The sequence below is a fragment of the Pteropus medius genome, unplaced genomic scaffold (genome assembly GCF_902729225.1).
Source record: "Pteropus medius unplaced genomic scaffold, Ma_sr-lr_union100, whole genome shotgun sequence".
NCBI lineage: Eukaryota > Metazoa > Chordata > Mammalia > Chiroptera > Pteropodidae > Pteropus > Pteropus medius.
The window spans coordinates 8,279,645-8,304,060 of record NW_024344253.1 but is presented as its reverse complement, the minus strand read 5'-3'; the positions used below and the strand labels follow the sequence as shown (position 1 = coordinate 8,304,060).

The 24,416-nt window shown below is 38.0% G+C and overlaps 1 protein-coding gene across 5 annotated transcripts in view; it reads right to left on the bottom strand.

Moving 5' to 3' along the window:
- Nucleotides 1-15,581: 15,581 nt before the first annotated feature.
- Nucleotides 15,582-24,416, bottom strand: part of HIVEP2 (HIVEP zinc finger 2) — a 180,200-nt gene continuing 171,365 nt past the window's right edge. For all 5 annotated transcript variants that reach the window (XM_039869742.1, XM_039869744.1, XM_039869745.1 and 2 more), the window contains exons 9-10: nucleotides 23,411-24,306; nucleotides 15,582-18,044 (exon numbers count right to left, since the gene is read on the bottom strand). In XM_039869742.1, coding sequence (XP_039725676.1) covers nucleotides 17,220-18,044; nucleotides 23,411-24,306 — 1,721 coding nt within the window. In that variant the 3' untranslated portion in view covers nucleotides 15,582-17,219. The remainder of the gene's footprint in view (nucleotides 18,045-23,410; nucleotides 24,307-24,416) is intronic.

Here is a 24,416-nt window from a genome sequence, read left to right as displayed (position 1 = left end):
AATACGAGATGCTCCAGCCTCATGACTTCCACCATTATCCCCCTAGTTCAAGTCTCCATCATCTCTCCTCTGATCTGTTATAAAGGCTTCTAAGTGGTCTCCCTGCTTCCACACTTGCCCAACTATAGTACATTGACTATAGAATGGCAAGAAAAAAAGTTTAGCATCCTGTTATTACTCTGCTGAAGGCAAGAGAAAACCTCGAGAGGATAGATGAAAACTGGAGCTATTGATATGCACCCATGATTTCTAAAATGTGTGTTTCAGTATATGTATGTAGCTATACCCCTGCATGTATTTGTATGTGGATACATACACACACATACATTTCTTAGTTCTATCTGCTGAAAAAACCTTGGAGCAACTGATATTCCCAATAACAAAACGAACACTTTTAGCATCCAGATCTTGACTTCTGACATCATCTCCACTAAAAGGAATCAGGCTGGAGTAAAGTAAATAGAACATGATACTGAAAAACTCTTTTATGTGACAAATTAAGGAAATGTTCTCCAAACATAATGGGACTTGTCATAAGGACAAAGTGAACAGCTCATAAGAACAAAGTGAACATTGGAACAATATGAGAAATAAAATAATTAAGGGTAGTAATTAATCGTTAACCATTAAAAACTTCACACATCCACACCGATAATTAGTAATAAAATTTAAAAAAAAAAACAGAAAGGAAGGCTCTTGCTAATCGTGTAATGTAGGGTGAGTACTGAATATGGAAAAGCATCATTTTGTATGCATCACAGTGAAGAGAAATTCAGGCAAATATCATCGAGAAATTTAATCTAGGGAGTAAATTTTGGTTAAAGACCAGGATATCTGCGCAATTGCTTATTAGTAGCAAAAAAAAGAAATAGTAGTTATACAGCAGACAACCTGGATTACAACTTGACTGTGTAATTAAAATTAATATAAACTAGGGGCTGGTGGACATTGTGAGTTTCCAGGTCGGGTAGCCTGAGAAGGGCCATTATCAGTTCTACATTGTTCTTGACAAGAAGGCATAACCTGAGTCTAATCATAAGGAAACATTAAACAAACCCCAAATAGGGATTGATCTATTAAAAAGGGGTGGTAGAAGCAGGGTTGGTGATGGGAGGTGGTAGACAGCATGCTTCAAAAATGTCAATAGACATAAAAGCAAAAATAAGGCTGAGGAACTGCTCTAGCTTAAAGGAGCTAAAGAGACATAAAAACTAAATTCAATATGTAATCTTAGACTGAATCTTATACTGGAAGAGAAAAAAATGCTGTAAAGGGCATTATTGATTCAACTGACACAATTGGAATAATACAGATGGTAGTATGGATAAAAATACTATATTAATGCTAAATTTTACTTAAGTTGATAACTATTCTGTGGTTATGTAAGGAGTATTAGTCAGGATTCTTCAGAGAAACAGAACCAATAGGAGATAGATGATAGTCAGATAGATGATACATACATACATACATACATAACATATACATAGAAAGATAATAAGGAATCGGAACACAGTTATGAAAGCTGGCAAGTCCCAAATCTGCAGCATGAGTCAGCAAACTAGAGACCCAGGAGATCTGACAGGGTAGTTACAGTCCAAAGACCAGAAGGTTTAAGACTCAGGAAGAGCCAATGTTTCAGTTTGAGTCTGAAGGTAGGAAAAAAAAAAAATGATTTTCCACTTTGAAGGCCATTGAGCAAAGAATTCTCTCTTACTCAGGAGAAGGTCAGCCTTTGGTTTTATTCATGCCTTCAACTGATTGGTTGAGGCCCACCCACATCAGAGAGAGCACTCTGCTTTACTCAGAATATTGATTTAAATGTTAATTTCATTCAAGGCACCCTCATAGCAACACATAGAATAATGTTTGACCAAATATCTGGGCACCCCATGGTCCAGTCAAGTTGAAATATAATTAACCCTCAAATAAAGGAACATCCTTTTTTTATTGGGAAATACACATTGGAGTGTTTAAAGTTTAAGAGTCATCATGTAAGCAATTTACTTTCAAATGCTTTATGTAAAAACGTTTTTGAGAGAGATAGTAAAAAATGAAGGAAATTGAGCCAAATGTTAACAATAAGTAAATCTAAGTAAAGGGTATAGAGAATTTCTATTTTTTCTCTCTCTCTCTCTCTCTCTCTCTCTCTGTGTATATATATATATATATATATGTTTTTCTAGTTTGTGATAAGAGTTTTAATGATAAATATTATGATGTTACAGGTGAGTATCAAATATAGAGTGTTGTTATAGAAGGGTTAAGGAGAAGTACTAGTGGAAAAATAGAAATTTTTTTAAAAGTAATTCTGATGATCCAAAAATTGAAGTAGCCTGAAAAATCTGAGAGACATGGTAGTGTGAAAAATCTGATAGACATGGTAGCTGATAGACATGGTAGAAATAAGAAAATCTCTAGGTAGCAGGTCTTTGAATTCCAAATATCTAGCACAACACTCAGAAAATAGTAAAGAATTCATAAATGTTTAACAAATACAAGTAATAACCTATCAATAGTTCATAAGCGAGTCACTCCAGGGAAAGTACAAAGAGAGAGATGGCTAGTTTTGCACCTTCGAACATTGAAACAGATTCGTTTTGTTATTGTTGTTGTTGTTGTTGTTGTTGTTGTTGTTGTTGTTTTAACTAGAAACAGAGCTCATGATAGTCAGAAGTAAGGTTTCCCCAAGGGAATAGGAACAACATTAGAAATAACAATAACAACATCTGCCTCAAGATAGTTGCCACCTTCTTAGCATTTTTGTTTTGTTTTGTTTTGTTTGGCACCTCTGGATCAATTGATGACTCATACTTCCCAAGAACCCATATGTTTCTACACAAGGCGTTCACTCTGCATTCACTAAGGATGACAGCCAAACAAATATAATAAAATTCTTTTTACCCATCAAAAGTAAGAATGAAACCCCATTTGCAGTAAGATTTAATTAGCAGACCATAGTCATTTGGGTATTGAAAGCACACACTCTACTGTGCAGGGACGGCCGGATTTGCACCTCCACACTCCATCGGAATGCCACAGTAGTTATACCAGGTAAAGGTGCTCTCATCATTTTTACAAAAAATCTAGAATTTTCCAAGTTCCACACATTTAGGTACAACTACAGTCTCTAAGGGTCCTCTCTGGATGCTATGTCCCCACTTCCCAGCAAGCAGTACTCTGCCTCCATGGCAAGGACATTTACTTAAATACAAATGAGCACTTTTGTAATCAGTTTTAAAACTTGATAGAATTTTGTATCATGGTCTTGTGAATGTACAAATGCATTACTCTGACCTCTTCAATAATGGAAAACCAATGTCATTATTAACATTTCCTAAGCTTAAGAGAAAACTGAATTGATCCAATCCTTTTTTCTTTTTTTCCTGAATTCGAAGTACAATTTACATAAAGTAAAATTCACATTTTTAACATACAACTCTATGAATTTTGACAAATGCATGCAGTTACATAACTACCAACACAATCAAGATTTAGAATTGTTCTATCACCCTCTAAAATTCATGGCCCTTTGCTGTTAAACCTTTCCTCCACTCCCAGCTCCTGGCAACCATTGGTCAAACCAATCTTTGTATATGTGCATGTTCATCATACCTCACTCTCTTACCCTAAGAATAAGAAGATCTCATTAGAAAGAAATTAGGGGTCAAAATGAAATTTCACCTGCAGAAAGTGAGTAAAGGCAATTTAATAATGATACTCTTATATTTGTTTCTATCATATATTATTTTTTATTATTTTCTCTTTATTATGTTTCCAATATATAGAACTCTTAGTTAATAAAAAAGGCTGATGGTATATGTCATGGTAGATAAGCAAAGAAATCATTTTGGTGCCTAAGATGAGCAAATGTCATTTCCATAACAGTATCTAAATTATTAATTAGCTTATACTGACCTGAAGTGACTGATAATAATTATCACACCATTTTTCTAATCAGGGGTGTGAAAATGATCTCAGTTGGAACCCTGACTAATTGCCAGTAGCTGCCAAAAGTTTTAGGTTACAAAGAATTCTGAGACTTAATAGGAAATAATAACATATAACATTTAAGTCTTAGAAATTATTAACTATTATATGTGTATTATTTAATCCTACCAAAGAGCCCAGGAGAATGTTCCTATTGTCATTCCTTTGCTATGAGAGGGGAAACTGAGTTTCAGAGAGATTAAATAACCTATTCAAGGCCAAACAGGGGAGAAGTGATAAAGCTGAGATTTGAACCTACTTAGACTCCAAAGGTACGTGTTTATTAGCTTTACCACATTGGACCCAAGCAATTAATCACACATTGGCGGGGGTTGGCAGGGGGGCTGTCAGGCACATTTTTCTGAGGAAGTGAATCTGGGCTGAAATCTTAAGCATTTGTTAACCCAGGAAGGAGAGGGCACAGAACAAGAAAGAGATTTTCCAGAGAAAGCAGAGCAGGTTCAAAGCCCCAGCAGGTGAAGGAACAAGGCATTTGGAAGAACTGACATGCCACTGCCTGAAGCACAGAGGCTGGAGAAGAGCAACGAAGGAAGAGAGTGAGAGAAAGAAGCCTACACACTAGGGCACTGTAACCTTGTGAATGACTTTGATTTTTCTCCCAAGAGCATCTGGAAGCTCCTGCATAGTTTTAAACTGGCTAGTGACACGATCAAGTGTAGGCTTTCAAAACATCACTCATTCTGTCTTCAGGGAGAAAGATATATTCACAAGGGTAAGAGAAATGGAAGAAGGTCATTGTAGGCAGTCCAGTTGAGGGACAGTGGCTATATTAACCATATCTTTTTACTTTCTATATTTTAATGCTTTGACTTCTGGGGCCTGGCAGACCCTAGAGAGACTGCCTTCCCTAGGTTAACTAATTCCTAGAGATTGTAAACTGGCTTGCAAGCATGCCTTTCATATGCAAAACAGCTAATTCAGAGGTCAAACCCCCAACTGCCTTCTTTATCTTGCTCATGTGTTCTGAGACACTTCCCATCCACATGATCACCCCAGGGACAAGTACCAGATGACTAGAGACAGCCCCATAGCACACTGAAATTATTCAAACAAGCCAATCTTAAACCTGCTTACCTGCCACGGTAAAGGCTTTTGCCCATGTGATCTCCTCTCTCCCTCTGCCTCCTGACCAACCTTAGTCCTTCCTCACATGGACCCCCATGGAGTGGTATGCCCCCTCCTCTTGGGATCTGTGAGAATAATAAACTCTAACAAACTGTCTTTTCTATGGCAGTCATCCTATTCTGTTACCCTCACAATACCTAAATAATAGTAAAAATTATATTTTAAAATGGCAGCACACTGGAGAAGAGAGGGCACATCTGAGAGCTATTAGAGATCAATAGGTCATGGTGATTGATTGAATTTAGGGACCTGGGGAAAAGTAGATGTCAAGAAGTATACATAGATTTCTAGTCTGAAGGCCAAGAAAAATAATAGTAATAACCTATGTGGCACTTGTCTTGTTCTAGGCCCTGATCTAAGCAATATATGTGTGTGTGTGTGGATAGATGATAGACAGATAGATGATAGATAGATAGATAGATAGATGATAGACAGAGAAATAATTAACTCATTCAATTCTCTTTAAAATCCTGTTATATTATTCCCACTTTACACAGGTTGCAATGGAGGCATAGACAAGTTAAGTAATCTGTGTCAGGGACTTGCAGACTTGCAGATTGTTTTCTATCCTTTCTCTTTTGTTTTCTGGAAAGGCAGCTGGGCTACATCTCCCAGGCTTCCTTGAGGCTGGTGTGGTCAGGTGACTGAGTCCTGGCTACTAGAACATAGGGGAAGTGATATGCTGCACTTCTGGGCCTGACTCATAAAATCCTCCCACGTCCCACCCATTCTGTGTGTTCTTTTTCTTTCTAGATTAATGATTGAACCTGCAGAAGATGGTGGAGCCACAAAATGGATGGAGCTCGAGATCCTAAATTAAAGAACAACAGACATCTTCTGTAAAATATCAAATAGTAAATATTTGAGTCTTTGGGGACTATGATGCTAAACTGAGGATATTATGTAGATACTTCCATAAACATTTAAAATGTGGCCATTTAAAACTGTAAAAGTTATTCTTAGCTCATTGGTCATACAAAGAACATGCAGCAAGCCAAATCCAGCCTGTAGACTTGGTTTACCAAGCCTTGCCCTGAATCATCACATCAGGGAGGTCACCTGCTAATCCAGAAAACTTTCCATGAGAGAGTTATACACTGTGTGTGTATCAAGCCACTGAAATTGGGGGGCCATTTGTTCTAGCAGTTAGACTCCCACAACTTATCCAAGGCCATATAGCTAGGAAGTAGTAAAGTGCAGATTTGGGCCCATGTAGTCTGGTTTTCAAGGCTCTGTTCAATGTCGACTCTTGAGAAAGAGAACAAGCTTGATTATTGACATCCACCAAAGAGTGGGAAGGGGCTGAGGAGGCTTGCATGCTTCACATTGCCATCCCCATTCTATGTCTTGAATTAGAATAAAATGCACAAAGACAAGCAGTAAGAGTTCTACTTTAAATAAATGTGTCTTGAAAACCCACTGGATACCCAATTTTGATAAAAAGACGTTTTATTTGATAGCATCGAAAATAGTGCCCTGTTACTGTTTCTTCAAATTCAGAGCCCACACAAATCTGGAAGCACATTGGAAGGAATGGAACGGAGAGGTGTGTCAGGCCTGGCTCTGGGATTATTCCATGCTTCTTAAGATCTACATCTCTTGTAGACATGTGACACCTTATTAAAAGTGACTAAGGAAATGAATAAGGACTTGCATAGATTTTCCTGACCATGTCCATGTCTCGAATGCTGGATGTTGTATAGCACACTAAAAAATGAGCAGGTCTTCCTGGTATACATTTGGAAAGAAATAGATCGGCCTTCAAAAAATACCTTTCCTGCTCATTCTTGCCGTCTTTCCCCACCAGGCAGGATTTGTTTACGTGGTGTTTATAGTTACCAGTTGGACTCAAAGTAGATATTTTAATTCTGAGATCTCGCTCATGGATAAAGAATGTAAAAAGAAGGTTTCTGTGGTGATGTTTGCGTTTTTATTTAAGGGCGCAGCTAATTAATCTCTCCTGTCCATCTCAAGAAAAAAAGAGGATGGTTGATATGAAAACAGAGGTTGTTAGAAGAGAAAACAGTTAAGTATTCATTTTGGAATTTTCCTTAGACTTTTTTTTTAGTGTTTTTGCTTTTAGTTCAGAAAGGTAAAACAGAGCAGTTATTTTTATTTATCCTGCACCCAGTGTTACAAAGACAAGCAAATGAGGATCGCATCTATGTACTTTTTCCTATTTGTGAATACTCCGTTATTGGTCGTTTTGATTTGATTCTATCATACCACATTCGAGAAGTGCATGGTACAGAGTAAATTGTCTTACACAATGTAACCAGAACTAGTAGTTTGTTGGTTATTTTTAAGAAGCCAAAGGATCATAAAACTTGATACATTCAGCTTTAAATATTTTCTTATCACTAAAAGTTAAGAATGCTCTTATATTTACCATCTTTTAGTGTAGTATAGCACACCATCTTTTCTTTGATCATGAGGCTGTGACTGGAGATCTATCAAGGTAGCTTAAATAAAATCCAACCATAATGTACTGCCTAAATTAAATTCCAATTTCACTTTATTTAAAGAGGAGTGAGAATTTAAAAACATTCAAGAATCATTTGGCGGGCCTAATCATTTTTTTTTTTTATTTTTCGAATCTTACAATTTTATCATCCACACATAATTCAATGGCCATTTTTAATGACTCATTTATTATTAAGTCCTTCTAAAGCATTTAACTTAGGAATCATAGATTTGAGCACGCTCTCTTTTTGCACTCATACTTCATAGGTTTAGGGAGATTTAAACTCTGTAATTTAAATAGATGCGAAACTTGCATAAATAGGTTAGGGATTAAATTCAACTGCATATAATTCAATTAGTGACAGCAAAAATGCACAGATATATAGAGAGCACTTCTGACCATTCAGCTTGGTTTATGATAAGAATGAAGAAATGTAGTTACTCTTATAAGTCTCCTAGATGACGTCAATTTGAAGATCTTTGAATGTGCATGTAAAGTTAGTATGTTCGTAGGTTTTATGAATCTCCTATATTATAACAATTTAATAAATATGATAATAGTGAGACCGCATGGATTCCAATAGTGTACAGAAAAACACTAATGACTTTGGTGTCTGACTTACTTGGATTTGAACTTGGTAATCTGAATAATAGTGGCAACATAGTAGTAAGAAAGCAGTTATTGCCATCATTATTTTTAAATTGACTTAAATAGCAGGATTCTTCTTAACACACTGTGGGTGTACTTATGTGTGAGCAACTATATTCAGAATAGATTTACAGAAACTGTCAAATTCTTTAAAATATTTTCTCAAACCCAAAATGTTTGATTCTATGATATTGAGGATGAGCTTTTTAGGATAAATAAATAAATTTCTGCCTGATAAGTTTCTTTTCATCTTTATCTACTTCCCCCAGCTTTCTAACAGACCAGTGGTTCTCAACTGGCACAGTATAATACCCGCTAGGGCATTTTGAAAATTTATGGAGGCTTTTTGATTGGTGCTGTGGTTGCAGAGTGACATTGGCATTTAGTGGACAGGGTTCTGGGATGCTGGAGTCCCAGGAAGGTGTAAGACAGTTTTACACAGGTTTCTAAATTGAAAAATCTATTTAGATTTAAATGAACCTAAAACCTAACTCTTTTATTATAAAGGCAGTTTTTTTTGGAAGGGGGGGTGATATAGATTTTTAGTAAGTGATTTCTGCTATAGAAAGACATATGTGTTCCTAAATCACCGTGCTATCAAAATTATGCAATAAAAAGTACAGGGCTTATGAGAAAAACAAGGTTGGGGCACATACAAACTTCATCAGTGACGAATTAAGAAAAATACAGTAGCAGCACAGTATTAAATGGTTAAGAAATACGTATGTACTACAATAAATACAGGACTTAACTTGAGAAAGACGAAAAGTTTGCTAGTGGAAGTGGGTGACGGGAGAGGAGCAGTTAGTGAGTTATTGTGCAGTGGTGGCAGGAGGGTTACCTGACATGGGACAGAAAGTCACAATACCATACGCTTTATGTGTGAGTGTGACTCATAACGCAGATGGTGAAATGAGGTAGCTGGTAGGTGTGTGAAGAGCTTTAGTGTGTGCATGTGTATATTCCTACCGTTTGTTCAGCTAAATGCAGTTTCCTGGGTTCACATAATGTTTCTCACTGAAAAAGACACGGATAAGCAAACGTATTATGTTCAAATTGTTCTCTAATACATCAATTGCACTGGAACAAATTTTACCCATCTCAGGCTCCCATCATCTCCTGCCTTCATTATGGAAAGAGCCTTCAATCTGAGCTCAGTCTCCCCTGTCATCTCATCTGATCTATTTTTTCCCCGGCATTATTCAATAGAAATATGATGTGAGCCACACATGCAATTCTCAATTTTCTGTACCAATATTTAGAAAAGGAAACATGGGAAATAAAATTTAATAACATTTTATTTAACCTATCATATCCAAAATTTAATCATTTCAACATGTCATCAATATGAAAAATTATTAATGAGATAAAATTTGACATCCTCCTTGTGCTATGTCTTAAAAATCTGGCATACACTTTGCATTTATAGCACATATCAATTCGAACTAGTAACATTTCAAGTACAATTTGAAAAAAATATATGCTATCCCATGATACTAAATGTATAATTCTGGTAAATCAGATCTGACATTGTGACTGGGCTAGAGTTGAGTTGGCAGGTATATCAAGGTCTGTCACTTCACAGTTAGGTTCCAGCAGATGAATAGTAAGCCCTAATGCCCTAAGACACCCATTGTGTGCAAAGAATTAACTTCCCTGCTGTGTATGAGGATGATATTAGTTATATACTCTCCTTAGGAGATTTGAGAAAATAGTTACTCAAATCATTTTCTGATAAGCTTAATTTTTTTGGAAAAGACTGCATAATCTAATTATTTACCTAAGTTGCAGTTACTTTATTTAATTGTCTGGTTTGTTTCAGTTGAATATCACTTGATTAATAATCTCACTGGTTCTAAGAGGATAACAGAGAGTCATAGACCGTGCTTTGGGGGAGGCAGTGGGTCCTTGGCAATGGTGCATTTTCTTCAAAGTGGGAGAATTCACAATATGGTCGTCCACGAGTTTGGCTGCTCAGACCACTGGGAAACAGGAGAAAGAGAAGTCTTTCTCCTCAGGTTCCTCACTTAAGAAGAAGATATACCCTCCATTTCTTCCCTCTTGCCATCTTCTTCATTACTGTAGGAGAAGGAATGGCAGAGCTGTTTTATGACTTCAAGACAAAACCCCAGACTGATTCTTGTCTTCTGCTTTCCTCCCGTTTACTTACTTGTGGTGATCAGAAATGCAAAGCAACACTTCCAGGGTCCCAGAGGCAGACAGCTCTCTCCCACGAACCTCTACTTCCTGTGCAGAAGCTGCAGGCTGTCAGGGCCCTTCTTAGAGCCCAGTCATGTCTCTCTCCCCATAGACCTGCTGGAGAGTGTGCATTTACTCTAAGGCAGGAAGTGGATAGCCCACATCCATCCTGAGGATATGATGAATCTTCCATCCTAGCTTTTAACAGATTTCCAGCAAGAGGAGAAGGAGAGTTACCTATCAGGAGCTTCTCTACCCCTTCATAAAATCAGGATTTTGTTCTTATTTCTTGGGTGAGTTCCAAGGTCTAAAACTCAACAGAAAGAGGAGCAATCAATAGGACTGTGTCACCAAAATTCTTACCAGGATATTTAATGGTAAGCACTGAATACAAATTTTATCATGGCAGATGTTTTGTTTTATTTTGTTTCTGTTGTTCACTGCTATATACCCAGTACCAAGAACAGAGCCTGACACATGATAGGAGCTCAGTATTTGACAAATGAATGAATGCTTATGGAGGTACGATGTCAAAGGTAAGTGTGCAATCTCTCGAACTGGGCTGTCCTATTCGGAAACCACTAGCCACATTTGGCTACTGAAATTTAAATTAAGTATAAATAAAATTGAAAATCCTGTCTCTCAATTACACTTGCCAAATTTCAAGTGCACAGTTGCCATAAGCAGCTGGAAGCATTTGTATTGGTAAGTGCAGATATCATTGCAGAAAATTCTGTTGGATAGTATGCTCTAGAACCCAACTGCCAAGCCTTCCACTTACTAGCTGTGTAATCTTAATTAAGCAAATTATTTCTTTCAAGTTTGTGACCATTAAATGAGTGAATAGATGAAAGCACTTAAACAGGGCTAGTACATAGTTCTTCACCGTTATTAGCTAAAAATTTTTTCATATCAAGATCTTTTCCCAATATAAGGAGCTGGGTCGCCAGACAATGTCCGATGTGTGTGCAGATTTTTCTACATGGTACAACAATAAGAAGAGGTGACTCAAGGATAACAATTTTTAGTCCGCAAAGTCTAAAGCCGCCATCTACCCTTAAATCATGACAAAGAGTATTCCTAGAATTGAGGGTTGGTATCTTATAAACAGACCTAGAACTCAACACAAATTCTCACTGACGTAGAGATGCTCAAGTCTAAGTGATTCACATGGTTTTTGCCTGTCTTAGAGCTGAGAACTTGGCTGTAGAGGGGGAATACCTGTGAGGATACAGTTTCCATCAACTTTGATAGGCAGACCAAGTGCTCAGAGTGAAGTGTCCCAGCCTCCTGCTGCCATGCTTTCTGTTTGATATATGTCAATAGCCACCACAGTAACTGAGGGAATCTCTCACTGTTTCCAGTGAATAAGTCCTCTTGCTCGTTTTTTGTTTTTTGTTTTTGTTTTGTTTTGTTTTACTTTTTCTCTCTTCATTATCTACTAAACTGCTTGAACTTTTTACTTTGCTTTGGGAATACGACTTGATCACTGACACTATTTTACGACTCAGGCATTTTTTATAGAAAAGTTTTTACTTTATCCATTCACATGATTTTTAATAAATTAATAAAATGTGTCATCATTAGTCATTCTATTTTTTTGCTGGAAAGAAATTCTATTCACATCAAACCATAATGATTAAAGTTGCATTTTAACAAGATAATATAACTTGGAATCTACTCGAATTATAAAGCATGCCAGGGATCTATAGCTGAATTTGAAATACATTTTCGGTATTTAGTCAACAGAGAGGACATCTGATTGTTTGATTCATTTCGATGACTAACATATATTTCTGAATGTGATCCTAATTGTTGCTAAGCAATGGATATGTACCTATAAAATGATCCATAGAGAGTCCTAGAAAATTGAAGATTGGTACTTTCTTGTTATCCCTTGGCACTTTTTAATTCCAAATAACATATTTTCTGTCTTTTTTTCCTGTTCTTCAGTACAACTGCTGTATGGCCAACCCTGGTTTATTACTGAGTCTAGAGTATGGGTAAGCAGAGGATTCTTTGCACTAAGGAATCAGTGGGAACATTGTCATGCTCTATATGACGCCAAACAGCTTGGGAAGTGGGAGCGATTATACTGTGGCAAAGTGGATGCAACCTTGTTTAATAACATCTGCTAAACAAATGATAACTTTAGTCATGGAGGGCAGAAACGGCCTCCGTGTTTCCTGTATTATTACCGCGAGTTCATTCAGCCTTAGTATTTTCACTGTAAATTGTCATGATCGCAATGTTGGTCTAGACGAGTGCCCCATAAATGACCAGAAACTCTTCTTTAAGCAAATCTGGACAGGACGTTGAGTAGTCTCGATGTCAGCCTTGGTTCCTTGATGAACCGTCTGTCTTTTCCTTGAAAACTTCACCCACCTTCTCTGAATCACAGGTTTTGGAAAATGCCTTTGTAAATGACAGGGTTGTTTAATTATCTCTAATAGTTTAATGATAAAGCTGCTATGACACTACCAAAGAAATACCACAGTTTTATAATTCCACAAATAGAGTTGACCTTCTCCCTCATAGAATGGCAATCTTAAAGTTTTGTTTTCCAGATATTATCTTGGAGAACCTATGAAAATTAAATTTTCCAAAAATCTCACAGAATTATATGTAGTTAGGGTTTGGAACACGTAAGATGTACTGTCATCAGAAATGTACCTTCTTGGCTAACTCCCAAGTTCTCCATCCTTCATTTGAAAGTCCCCAAACCCCTTTCTACCCATCTTATGCCCTGAGTTATTTTATCCTATTCAGCATTCTCAGCTATGACAAAGTGATAAGAGCTGAAGAGACAGTCTCCAGATTGCACCTTTCTTGAGATTGAACTCTTTATTTTGAGGTATTTAGGGGCTCCCACTTCAATACAGTAGACTCCCATTATCCATGGTTTTGCTTTCCATGGTTACTCGCAATCAGAAGCGATCCAAATACATGAAATAAATAATTCATAAGTTTTAAATCTCCCACTGTCCTGAGTTGCATGATGAAAACTTTCACTGTCCAGCTCCATCCTGCTGGAATGTGAATGATCCCTTTGTCCAGTGTCTCCATGCTGAATACACTACCTGCCACCTTGGTTATCAGATCGGTTATGGGGAAAGCGGGAAGAAAGAGAACATATTCACATAACTTTTAGAACAGCATATTGTTATAATTGTTCTATTTTATTATTAGTTATTGTCGTTAATACCTCGCTGTGCCTGTTTTATAAATTAAACTTTATCATAGGTAAATATGTATAGGTAAAAAAAAAAAAGGGGTATATATAAGATTCATACTATCAGCGGTTTCAGGCATCCACGGGGAGTCTTGGAACATACCCCCCGCAGACAAGTGGGGACTATCGTACCTGCATCTGGTACACATCTACTCTCTCTGTTGGTTAATGACACCACCCTCTTTCCATTGTCCAAGTTAGAAACTCCAGTCATCTATACCTCCTCCATTTCTCTCAGCCCCAACACCAAGTCAATCACTGGTTATTATCATTTCCTCTTCATTAAGCAAATCTGTCCCTTCTCTCTTCATGACCACATCAACTGTCTGTAAGGTCGATCTCTTTATTTCCATGGAAACAACATAGCTTCATAATTCTTCTGACTAGTCTCCCCTCCTCAATTTTCTCTATGAAATCTATTATCTTCATTGCTGCAACAGTGATTGTTTTCTAAATAATAACAGCAATAACAATGGCAATACCACTTTCTTGCTCAATCCTTCCTTCCTTGCTTCTTCCTGCCCCCCATTTCCTTATAGAGCCATACCTGAGCTCTTTAGGCTGGATTATGAAATTGGATTTTGACCTTCCAGCTTAACCATATACCACCCTGTCACATACCCAGCTACATCTTGCTTTTTTTAATCCATTCACTGCTTTGCACATCCTGCATCATGAAACATGCCCTCTGCATTTCTTTAATGCCCCTGACCCTACTAGAATATAAGATCCATGAAGGCAAGAGCTTTATGTTTTGTACACTACTGTTCCTGTCACACAGGACAGTGTCCCAGTGTAGATGATAAAAATCTATCTGTTGAATAAGTCAATATAGTGCTTCAGGATCTGTCCCAAGGCCACCTCTACGATGATGCATGTCCGTCCCTGCTCCCATTCTCAGCAAGGTTATTGCTCTCTCCTTCGTGATTACAAAACATTCCAAATGTACCATTATTTTAGCACTAACATCATATTGTACACATTTACTCACATAACATGTCTTCTATTTACGTGAACTTTTTAATGGCAAGAAAACTCTTATTCATTCTAAATGCTCATCATAGTACCCAGTTCCTAGCAGGAACTCAAAAACCGTTTTATAAATGAGAGAATATATGAAATAAATTAGAGGAGAAAGTAGAGTGATTTGATTTGGCTTGGAATCACAGTCAGACACACACACACACACATATAAGGAAGAGTAAGACGTATGCGTTACTCTATGTAATTAAATGTTTTAAGGATTCCTCGCTGTGAAAGACAGATATTAGACTGGCTATGTTGACCTTTAATTCACCTTTGTAAAACATAGTTTTAAAAGACAGTCTGACTCATAAAACAAAATAGTTAAGTTATAAATTCGCCAATTTGAGATTTTTACAATGGCAATACTGATAGATTTTGACCTTTAATGAGCTTCCAATTTCATTATTAAAAAGGTTCTTCTCTTTTGTAATAAAAGAACTGTGATTTGTGGATATTTTACAGTCTATGTATTCCAGTTGGTTTTTGCTTTCAGTCAACTCGGCAAAAATCTAAAAGAGGTTTCCCCAGCGGAATTTCAGATATGTAAGTATACTGAGAGGGAGGCAGAAAGGGAAATGACAATTTGCTTTATTCATGACTCTTTTAAGATACAATGTATTATGCCCACGCCCATGCTTAGGTCCCAATGACTCCATTTCTAGAGTTCCACTGTGGTGACCACTATCTGTTCTAATCAGATGACAAATGGAAGTCAATGACTGCCTTATCAGTTATTAAAAGCATTCCTATCAGCATACCTCAGGATGGGCAGAGCCTAGCAAGTAAGAGCACAGAGGGTATGTTAATGGTATCAAAATTTTCTTAGAAACGAGATTGGGAAATTCAAATGTAAAACAACACATAAAAACTAGACACCTCAAGCATGTAATTGTATATTTATTTTTCTTTTTAAAGAACACTCCTTAATGTAATTCAATATACAAACTTGGTTTCACAGAATTATAATCCACTATATAGCACAAAGATAACCCAGATCGTGTGTGTGTGCACACGCATGTGTGTGCACACATGCTGCTTTGCCCCTCCCTTTCTTCTATTCTTCTGGACCTACGAAGGCTCCGCCCACCTTCATCACCAACCAAAGCCCACTGTGAATGTTATATACAAAAGACATCATCCTCCCACAAGTTCTTTTCCCTGGAAAGCTTCTCCCTCCTTTTCCCCCTGAGATAGCCAGAAGTGTGACACTCTCCCCCTCTTCAAAAGGGTAAAGTGGCTTCTCCTAAAGCTGATGCCAACCCTGTTACCGTGTGAACTGGCTGACAGGAAGGGCTGGTGAGCAGGTAGGTCTCCATGCCTCTTCCCCGCTTCCACTCCCACCCCTCAGAGTCCAAGCGCGATCCCTCTGTAGTAGCCTTAGTTCCAGTCACCAACTTGTGCAGCAAGAACCAAGGAGATCTCTAAGCCCAGGTCTCCTCCACGGGCAGCGCACAGCACTGCCTGCCAAGCCACCGGGCCGGCCGATAACCAAGCTCTACACAGTCCCATGTGCTTTGTCACTTTAATTTTTAAAGACACCCTAGCATAGGTCTGTGGCAACCTAGTGTCCAACCGAGTTACATAAAATTGTACCAGTGATGCACTTGTACATATTTACATGGGGCGGAATGTTTTCCCATATTTTTAGATGAGTATATAGATCAACATGTTCACATAAGACCAAATACTTTTAATATTATTTATAACTGATTTATAAAGCTTTGAAAAAACTCACAATAGCACGTTGTTTACTTTAATGCTTTACGGTACTATCAGTTTAAAATCACAATCAGCACTTAAGTTATAGTCAATCCAGCAAACAAGAGACAAAAAAATTTACAAGAGTAAGAACTGACTGATACATCCTTTGTCTTTTTTTAACTAATGCATAAGTGCAGAATAAGATACTCTAGTTTAAATATCTTGTTTACAATATACATTTTTGTTCTAGTTACGCAACAGTAAATCCCATGCTTCACATAGAAAAGCAATCCACAACATTAAGAAAAAATGTACAATTTATGAAACAAAGTAAATAAATATTAGTATTACAGAATCAGAGCTGTACATAAAAGCTGTTTGGTTTTAATCATATAAAAATATGTTTTAGTGCAACCTCACATATATATTGATGCGGTTTTGCTTTACATCATTTAGATCCAAGTGTCCAAAAAAGGAAAGAAATTACATTTATTACAAAGCAGATACACAAATTCTAAAATATGTACAAATTACTGCTAAAAAATGCTTATAAGAATATAAGCAAAGTAAAGAAAAGGCACAAACATCTGTACAATTTTAAAAGTACCAGACCCAATAGGTTAATTTCAAATTTTGTTTTGGTCAGGCTCATGATGACTTGTTAATTTACCTAATTCTTTTGATATAACAAAAGTATATATAATAGCAAACTACTGTAACTTAGGACAGGCATGCTATAAACTTGATTACCTCTATTTCTAGAAAAACAAAACAAAATAAGAAAATGTGGAAATGAAAGTCTCCATGCATCTTAGATCAATGTAGCTGACTCTTTTCTGATAAAGGTTCTTTGCCTTCCTCTGTGCTTGAAGGTAACTCTTTGCTGCCGTGAAAGCCCGACTGTTTGTCATCCACACAACTCTTGCTGTAAAACGTGGAGTGAGCTAATGCAGTCTGTGATGTACCAAAATTGTCTTTTTCACCATCATGCAAGTCAGGGTGGGTAGCTGAGGTACAGGGCTGACCTGGCTCAGGTCCACTAAAGTGTCTAATGCTAACATGTGCACTTCCCGAGGGTTTCTGGTGGGGGTCCTGCACCCGCACTGGCTGGTCTGCCCCAAGCAGAGCGGCCTCTTCTGTGGCAATCCGGAGAGAGGCAATGGCTTTTGTACAAGTCTGTATATTTTCCTCCTGTTCCCGCTCTGTTGCATTTAGGCTGTCTTCCGAAGTGCTCTGTTTCATCAATAGCCGAGGAGAGGAGGGCAGGCTAGGTGGACCAGATGACTGCAAAATGTGAGGAGATGGCTTCTCGTGCTGCTTAGAAATAATATAGGGATCCTTGGCGAAGGGTTCCCCGGAAGCCCCTTTCTTCTCCTCAGAGCCATCCATTGGCAGAGGCAATGTGGGTGGAGGATGTAAACCAGAGAGGGCCGGCGGCATGGAGTGAACCATTTGGATCCCACCAACTGGCACCATGGGGATGGGAGCTCGCACTTGCTGCTGAGAGTGGAGTGGAAGATGACTGAAGACATAGTCATTGGGACCCTCAGGGAAAAGGCTGGAGCCTGGATGGTCATAAGCACCTTCTTGGTCTCCATAGAGACTGAAGTAAGGAACCTGAGGTAATCCTCTTCTTAAATTCTGCACAGGGAAACAGAGAGAACAACATTTAAAAAACACTGCTCTTCACACTTCGGTCCAGCTATTTCATTCATTCATTCTGTCGCTCATTCACTAGTCCATTCAAAACACTTTAAAACTACCTAACCCTTTTTTTTTGATTTTTCATTTTCAAGACAAAAGATTTCTCAGTTGTCCTTTAGACTCTTTGAATGACTCTGTTGGTCTTTGAAAAGTTACTTTTGTTTTTAAACAGCAATGTGATAAAACATGCAGTGTGTTTTCCACTAGGTTTAGTGATACATTTTTGCTCTTTTTTTCGTAAGAGAGAATGAAGAGAAAGTAATGGATAATTACCAGAAAAACCTTACCGAGCAAAAACCACTAATAATTTATAATTAGATACTTAACTTCAAGAGAAAGTAATAAATTTGCCATCTGTTTATATACTGGACAGAATTTTAATATTTTTCTTAAGTGTTGATAAGTATAATCAGAATGATGAGCTTGAAAACTGGTTTTCTTTTTTAGTTTCCTATAGAACAGATGACAAATTGGTCTAAAGGAATAAATTCCTGCTAAGAGATACCCTGGGAAGAAGACCAGCATCTTCATCAAATCACAAATTAAGGCCGGTTTTTGTAAGGAAACTATCTACCCATCAGATAAGTAGTTAACATTAAATATTTCAAATGGTTACAACTCATACTCAGTTACCTAGCCGGGAACCAAAGACGATTATGTCTAACTTCCTCTGATTATATTATTTCCACTCACATGTCTTCTGGGAAATTAATGAATTAAAAATACTTAAAATTTGGGTCCTAACCCTGAAAATGGAGAATTTACTTTCTATAACTAAATCTGTAGCAAAACACAATTTAAAAACTGTGAGATTTTCAGGTTTTAATGACATTATCCAGTTTCAATCACTGAGATTCATTCTTTTACTAGATTGTCATCCCAAAGGCATTCAGTTTTTATTTTTTGAGAACTTAAAAATCAAATAGGTATAAACCTATCAAGTATGATAGTAATCCAGGAGAGAGACAAGAACAAAAAGATGTTCTAATTTATTTCATGGATTTCTATTCTAAAAGTCAAGGTGTGCTTTATACCATTAATGATTCATCCAAGTTCTATTTAGATTGTGAGAACAGCTCAGGAACAATAAATTATGCATCACCTCTGCTACTCCGTGCCATGCTTGGTCCTATCCTGCTCTGGGCTACACTTTAGTCAAGCTAGAAGCAAATGATTTGTCCTGGAAGTGTGGGGGAAATCATTTAATCATCAGCCCTATAATCATAAGGACCTAATAAGCTAGGTAAGGTGAGAATTTTTATGGTATGAGAGTCATTTAAATACTATCAAAAAATCCTCTCTTGTATACGCTCTGGTTTAGAAAAAGGTATGTTTCCTTCATCAAACACCAGTTAAAATGGAAGAACTGAAATGCCTACAATAATCATCTTGGAAGATAATCAAATGAATCATCTTTTAATCACCATGATCACAGATTTAAAGTTTAAAATAAAATGTAGCTTGGCTATTTTCCCACTTTGGTTACTATTCCATGATGGCCACTGCATACTCTTAATCAGAATGGGGTCTGGGAGGTAGCCAGAGAGATAGATGTCCCATCACATGAGATCTTTGACTCAAGGCTCACAGAGGGAGTGATGAAGTATCCTGTAAAACTAGGATTTATTCATTATGTTCAAAATCCAATAAAACTATATTTGTGTTAGAATAAAAGTTTTATATTCACACCTTTACTGATAGGAAATTAAATGATTATAACTCTGGAAGTAATTCCTATCATACAACCACTTTCATCGCTTCAAAAGCTTCTGGGCCTGTCCATACATCCTCGCTCCTCCCATCCACCCTTCTATACCCTCCAAATAAACTCTCACAAAGGTTTTTATGTTTAGGTTTTTACTCCATTTACAACCTTATTTTGTTTCATAATTTGGGCCTTACAATTATAATACAGTGAACAAATTCCTATCTTACTTAATTTTCAGTAAGAAAAATCTTGATGTGGAAATACAAATAATGAATTCATGTGTGGGTTGTGTTAAGCATATGCATACTTATCTATGTATGTATGTGTACATATATATACACACACACGTGTGTGTGTATGTGTATATGTGTACCCCATGTACCAGATATGTTATCCCACTCATCTTTTCAACAGTGTCAGTAGGTCCTCCTGAAGCAAATGCTAAGGAGGAGGAAGGAGTATAAGAGATTCATTGGGGCGGTGTGTGTGTGTGGGAGGGAACATTAAGGCAGCGGAGATAATCCATGTGAAGGTAATGGAGAAGAGGAAGCTGTGACCCATCCGAGCTCAGTCACTGGCTGGGGGCTGCAGGGCAGAACATGGCCTTGGCTTGAAAACTGAGGCCTATGATGCAGGTGCTAACAGCAGGAAGCTGTCAGCTTACTGCATTCCTTACAGCTGAATGGCAAGTTCTTTCCAGGACAGAAATCTGCTTGGTCCACCTCCCTAACTGCCATAAATGGATAAAGAAACTATGGCCAAGAAGTGAAGTGACTTGCCTAAGATCACACAGATAGCAAGGGACAGAACCGAATGTGGACTATTTCACTAGACACAGTGTTCTTCTACACTACATTTCAGGGACCAGGATACTCTTTTCTTTGACTCCTTACTCTTTATCTACCAAATATTTAAAGATGGAAAAGAAAAACTTTTATGAGAAAGATGAGGACAAAAGCAATAAAAATTTCAACCTTATCCTTGAGCCACACAGAGCAGACTCTCAAAAAAAATGTACTCAATAAATAAAACTCTTAGTTCCTCTTTATTCTATCTATCTATCTATCTATCTATCTATCTATCTATCTATCTATCTATCTATCTATCTATCTGTCTCTATCTATCTATGTATCTATCAATCATCTATCTATCATCTATCTAGCTAGCTATCTACCTATCTAATCAACTAACCAGAGGGCATTCTCTCTCTCTCTCTCTCTCTCCGCCCCCCAACCTTTCTCTTCTAAAACTGAAACTAACCTTAGGATATTAGGGTAGAAACAGCAGGACAGTACAATCCAATGATTATATATCACCTCCCCCAAACTTGCTCGCTCCTTGGGGCCTATTGCTCAGACTAAACCAAACAATGAGTATGTTATGCTGGGCTACAAGGTCCTTTACACCATGCTCACTGTATCTGTGGGCCCTTGGTCAATGTTAATCAATAAGACAAGGTATTGCTAATAGAATTTATATTGAAAAGAATTCTTTTAGGGTTATTCCAATTATCAAACATTTTCAGAGAGGGTGAAGCACTCATCTAATACATCATCAATTCTATTTTGCTCTGGCAATAAGAATCTCATTCACCACCACAGAAAAATGAAAATCTCTGCCCTTCAAAAATGGCGTGATTAAGCATAAAATGAGAAGTGTTTGGGACCATCTGCCCCCATTTCAGAGAAGATTCCCAGATCTATTCCTTCATATCATGTGAACAAAGCAACAGGCTATAAATTCTCTAAAGATAATTAAACTGGATAATAGGTCAAAGGCTCAACACTTGTGTTTCGTAAATAGTAAAGTTTAACAAGTCTATTAAATGTCCAGGTGAACTGATAAAAACAAAACAAAACAAAACAAAACAAAAAAACTAATGCAAACTCAATGACTAATAAAAACAATACCCTTCCAACAATAACTTTTTTCATCCAAAAATTAGATGAACTCTCGTAGCCCACTCCTAAAATTCCTTTGCCCAAGTTGACTGTGAGTTGTTACTATTTTTTAATAATAATCGTGTGTTGGCACTAAAGGCTTATTTTTTGTGACTGTAATTGAGTGAATGTGCTCCAACATCTCACACAGAACACAGTCTCAGTCCATGTGGCCAACGCCAGAACAGGAGAGCCTGGTTTCACACACTCCGCCAGCATCACTGGGTCTATACCAGAGAAAGCATTTTGCACCACAGGTGTGGTACCTTGGCATCTGAGGAATTTATCACTCTCTATTTATGCTGCAATGGCATTAATTCAGAAGATTCCTCCTTTCTGCTCAGCACCGCCAAGACACAAAAACCTGTGGAAATGTACCTTTTTTTCTTAGCTCGCTAGTTTCTTAGCTTGGCAAATAAATTCTGTCCTGATCGCTATGCATGTTTCTGCAGTAATCACACCATGAAGACTAAAGTTGGTGGCGGGCTTCTGACAAGAATGTGTTGGGGTTGTGGAGGGAAATGCAGCAGGGGCTTTCTTGGAGTTCAAAAATGACCAGTTAAGCTTATGATTCAGGGTGGTGGAAAGGTGAGGAGAGAGAGGAATACAGGCCACTAGGGCAGTGAGGGGACAGAGCTGGGAGCTGGCAATGCTCTCTTCCGCTGTGAAGGAAGCTGTCGATCTACATGACAGAAATCCAGAGCAAGGAGAGATTGGCAAAGAATAGAGACCAGGAAACAAACAAACAAAAAACATTTAAAGCAAACAAACTCAAGAGGTATCATTCCTCTGTCTATGCTAAGTGCCTGCTTCATTCAATTTTTTAAATCCTACCCAAACTAGAAGAGATGCCAAGGTCTGCTATGCCATGGAATGAAGCAGGGCATGTGCTTTTCAATGGATTTGTATTAAACCTTCTGCTGAAGTACAATTCATGATTGCTACTGTTATTTTAATTTATATTGAGAACATACCATAGCATAGGAATCTCCTCTGATACTTTCTCCCTCAGCTCTCCCAATTTCCCACTTTCTTGGGGCCACCACCTCACTTAGCAAGTGCACTGGATAGAAGGAGGGAGTAATAGTGGCAAGAAAAGCATATATGTTCATGCCTTTGATTTACAAACACACTGATGGGGTCAGTCTCTCTTCTTCCGGTTCCTCACTAGTTTCACATGTCCACTCACTATGAGCAAGGTAATGAGTTTATTAAAAGAAAGTTATTGAAACTCAAGGCTAAGACCTTAATCATAATCCTTACTTGGTAAAGAATTATATAACTATGACACCTAAATGTCCCCGAGAGTGTCTGTCTAAGCAATCATGACATTCCAAAGACGCTATCTTTTCTACTCATGTAAAAGTTTCGGCTCATGTTTATAATTAGTTAAGCTTAGAAAGCATTTAAAAAGGCCTCACCTGTTACCAGCTGGAACGCACCACTGCTCTGACGCAATGCCACTCCACTTGGGGTAATGCCACGGCCATGCTACTGACAATAGCTAGCGATAAAAATGTCTTCCTGCTATTTTCAGTAACCGAGTTCACTCCTCCCTGAGATACCCATGTTATAAATGTCACACTAGTGTGTTATCAAGAGGTTCTAATGTGTTATGACTGATATATTAAAAACAGAAAGCTACTTATACTTACAGGAGGCCCCAATACAATTGGCTCTGCTTGCAAATACTGCCCCATGGACAGTGGTGGGTTATGGTACAAAGCCCTTCTGGGAGATGGCGCTCTAATGGAGGTCAGGTATTTTCTTTCTCTTCTGGGAGAGATGTCTCTTCTTGCCGTGATATCTTTCCCAGGTGACAATGGCCTCCTTGGGGATAGGTGCCTTCTTGGTGAAACATCTCTTTGTGACATCTCTCTTCTCAATGCAGCTTCCTTTCTTGGTGAAAGATGTCTCATGGGTGACAGATCTCTCCTAGGAGATAAATGTCTCCTGGGTGATAAATCTCCTTTGGGTATCAGATACCTCTTTGGCGAATTATCTCGACAGGGCGAAGAATCATATCCTGGTGAGGAATGGTGGCTTGAGGGGGAGAAGTCCCTCGGAGAGGAGCTAGGCTCTGAAGACAGCATGCACTCTTCATCCATACAGCTGGGTATGTCTAACCTGTCTTTGTCTGGTTCCGAGTCTGTACTTTTACTCTGGAATAACCTCTGGTATTCTGTCATCTGGGTATCTTCACATGAGTCACTTGGTGTCATAAGCTGAGTAACCTGAATACTTGGCAAAGTAACCAAATAGCTGATCAATGAAGAATGCCCCAGGGAACTATCTGAAGGAACCGCATGGGGTACGGTGCCAACATTCACAGGCAAAGAGGAGAATCTGGGAGGCTGAGGACTGGTGCTTCTTGATCTGGTTTTTGGTGTCAAATCTCCCTGGTCATCAAAGTCATCATCATCTTCATCGTCATCATCATTATCATCTCCATCCTCACCATCCGATTCTTCGGCATCTGAGAACTGATGATCAGTTGAAATGCTGGACATACTATGCTTCTCAGCTGCTTTGTGCAAATCTTCCATAGTTTCTGAAATAATTGAACATAGATGGTGGAGATCAAGATCCAAACATCAAGGTTAAGAGCTGAATTAGGCCCATCTCTTTCCAAAAGCTTTCCTCAACCCTCCAGCCCCTGGA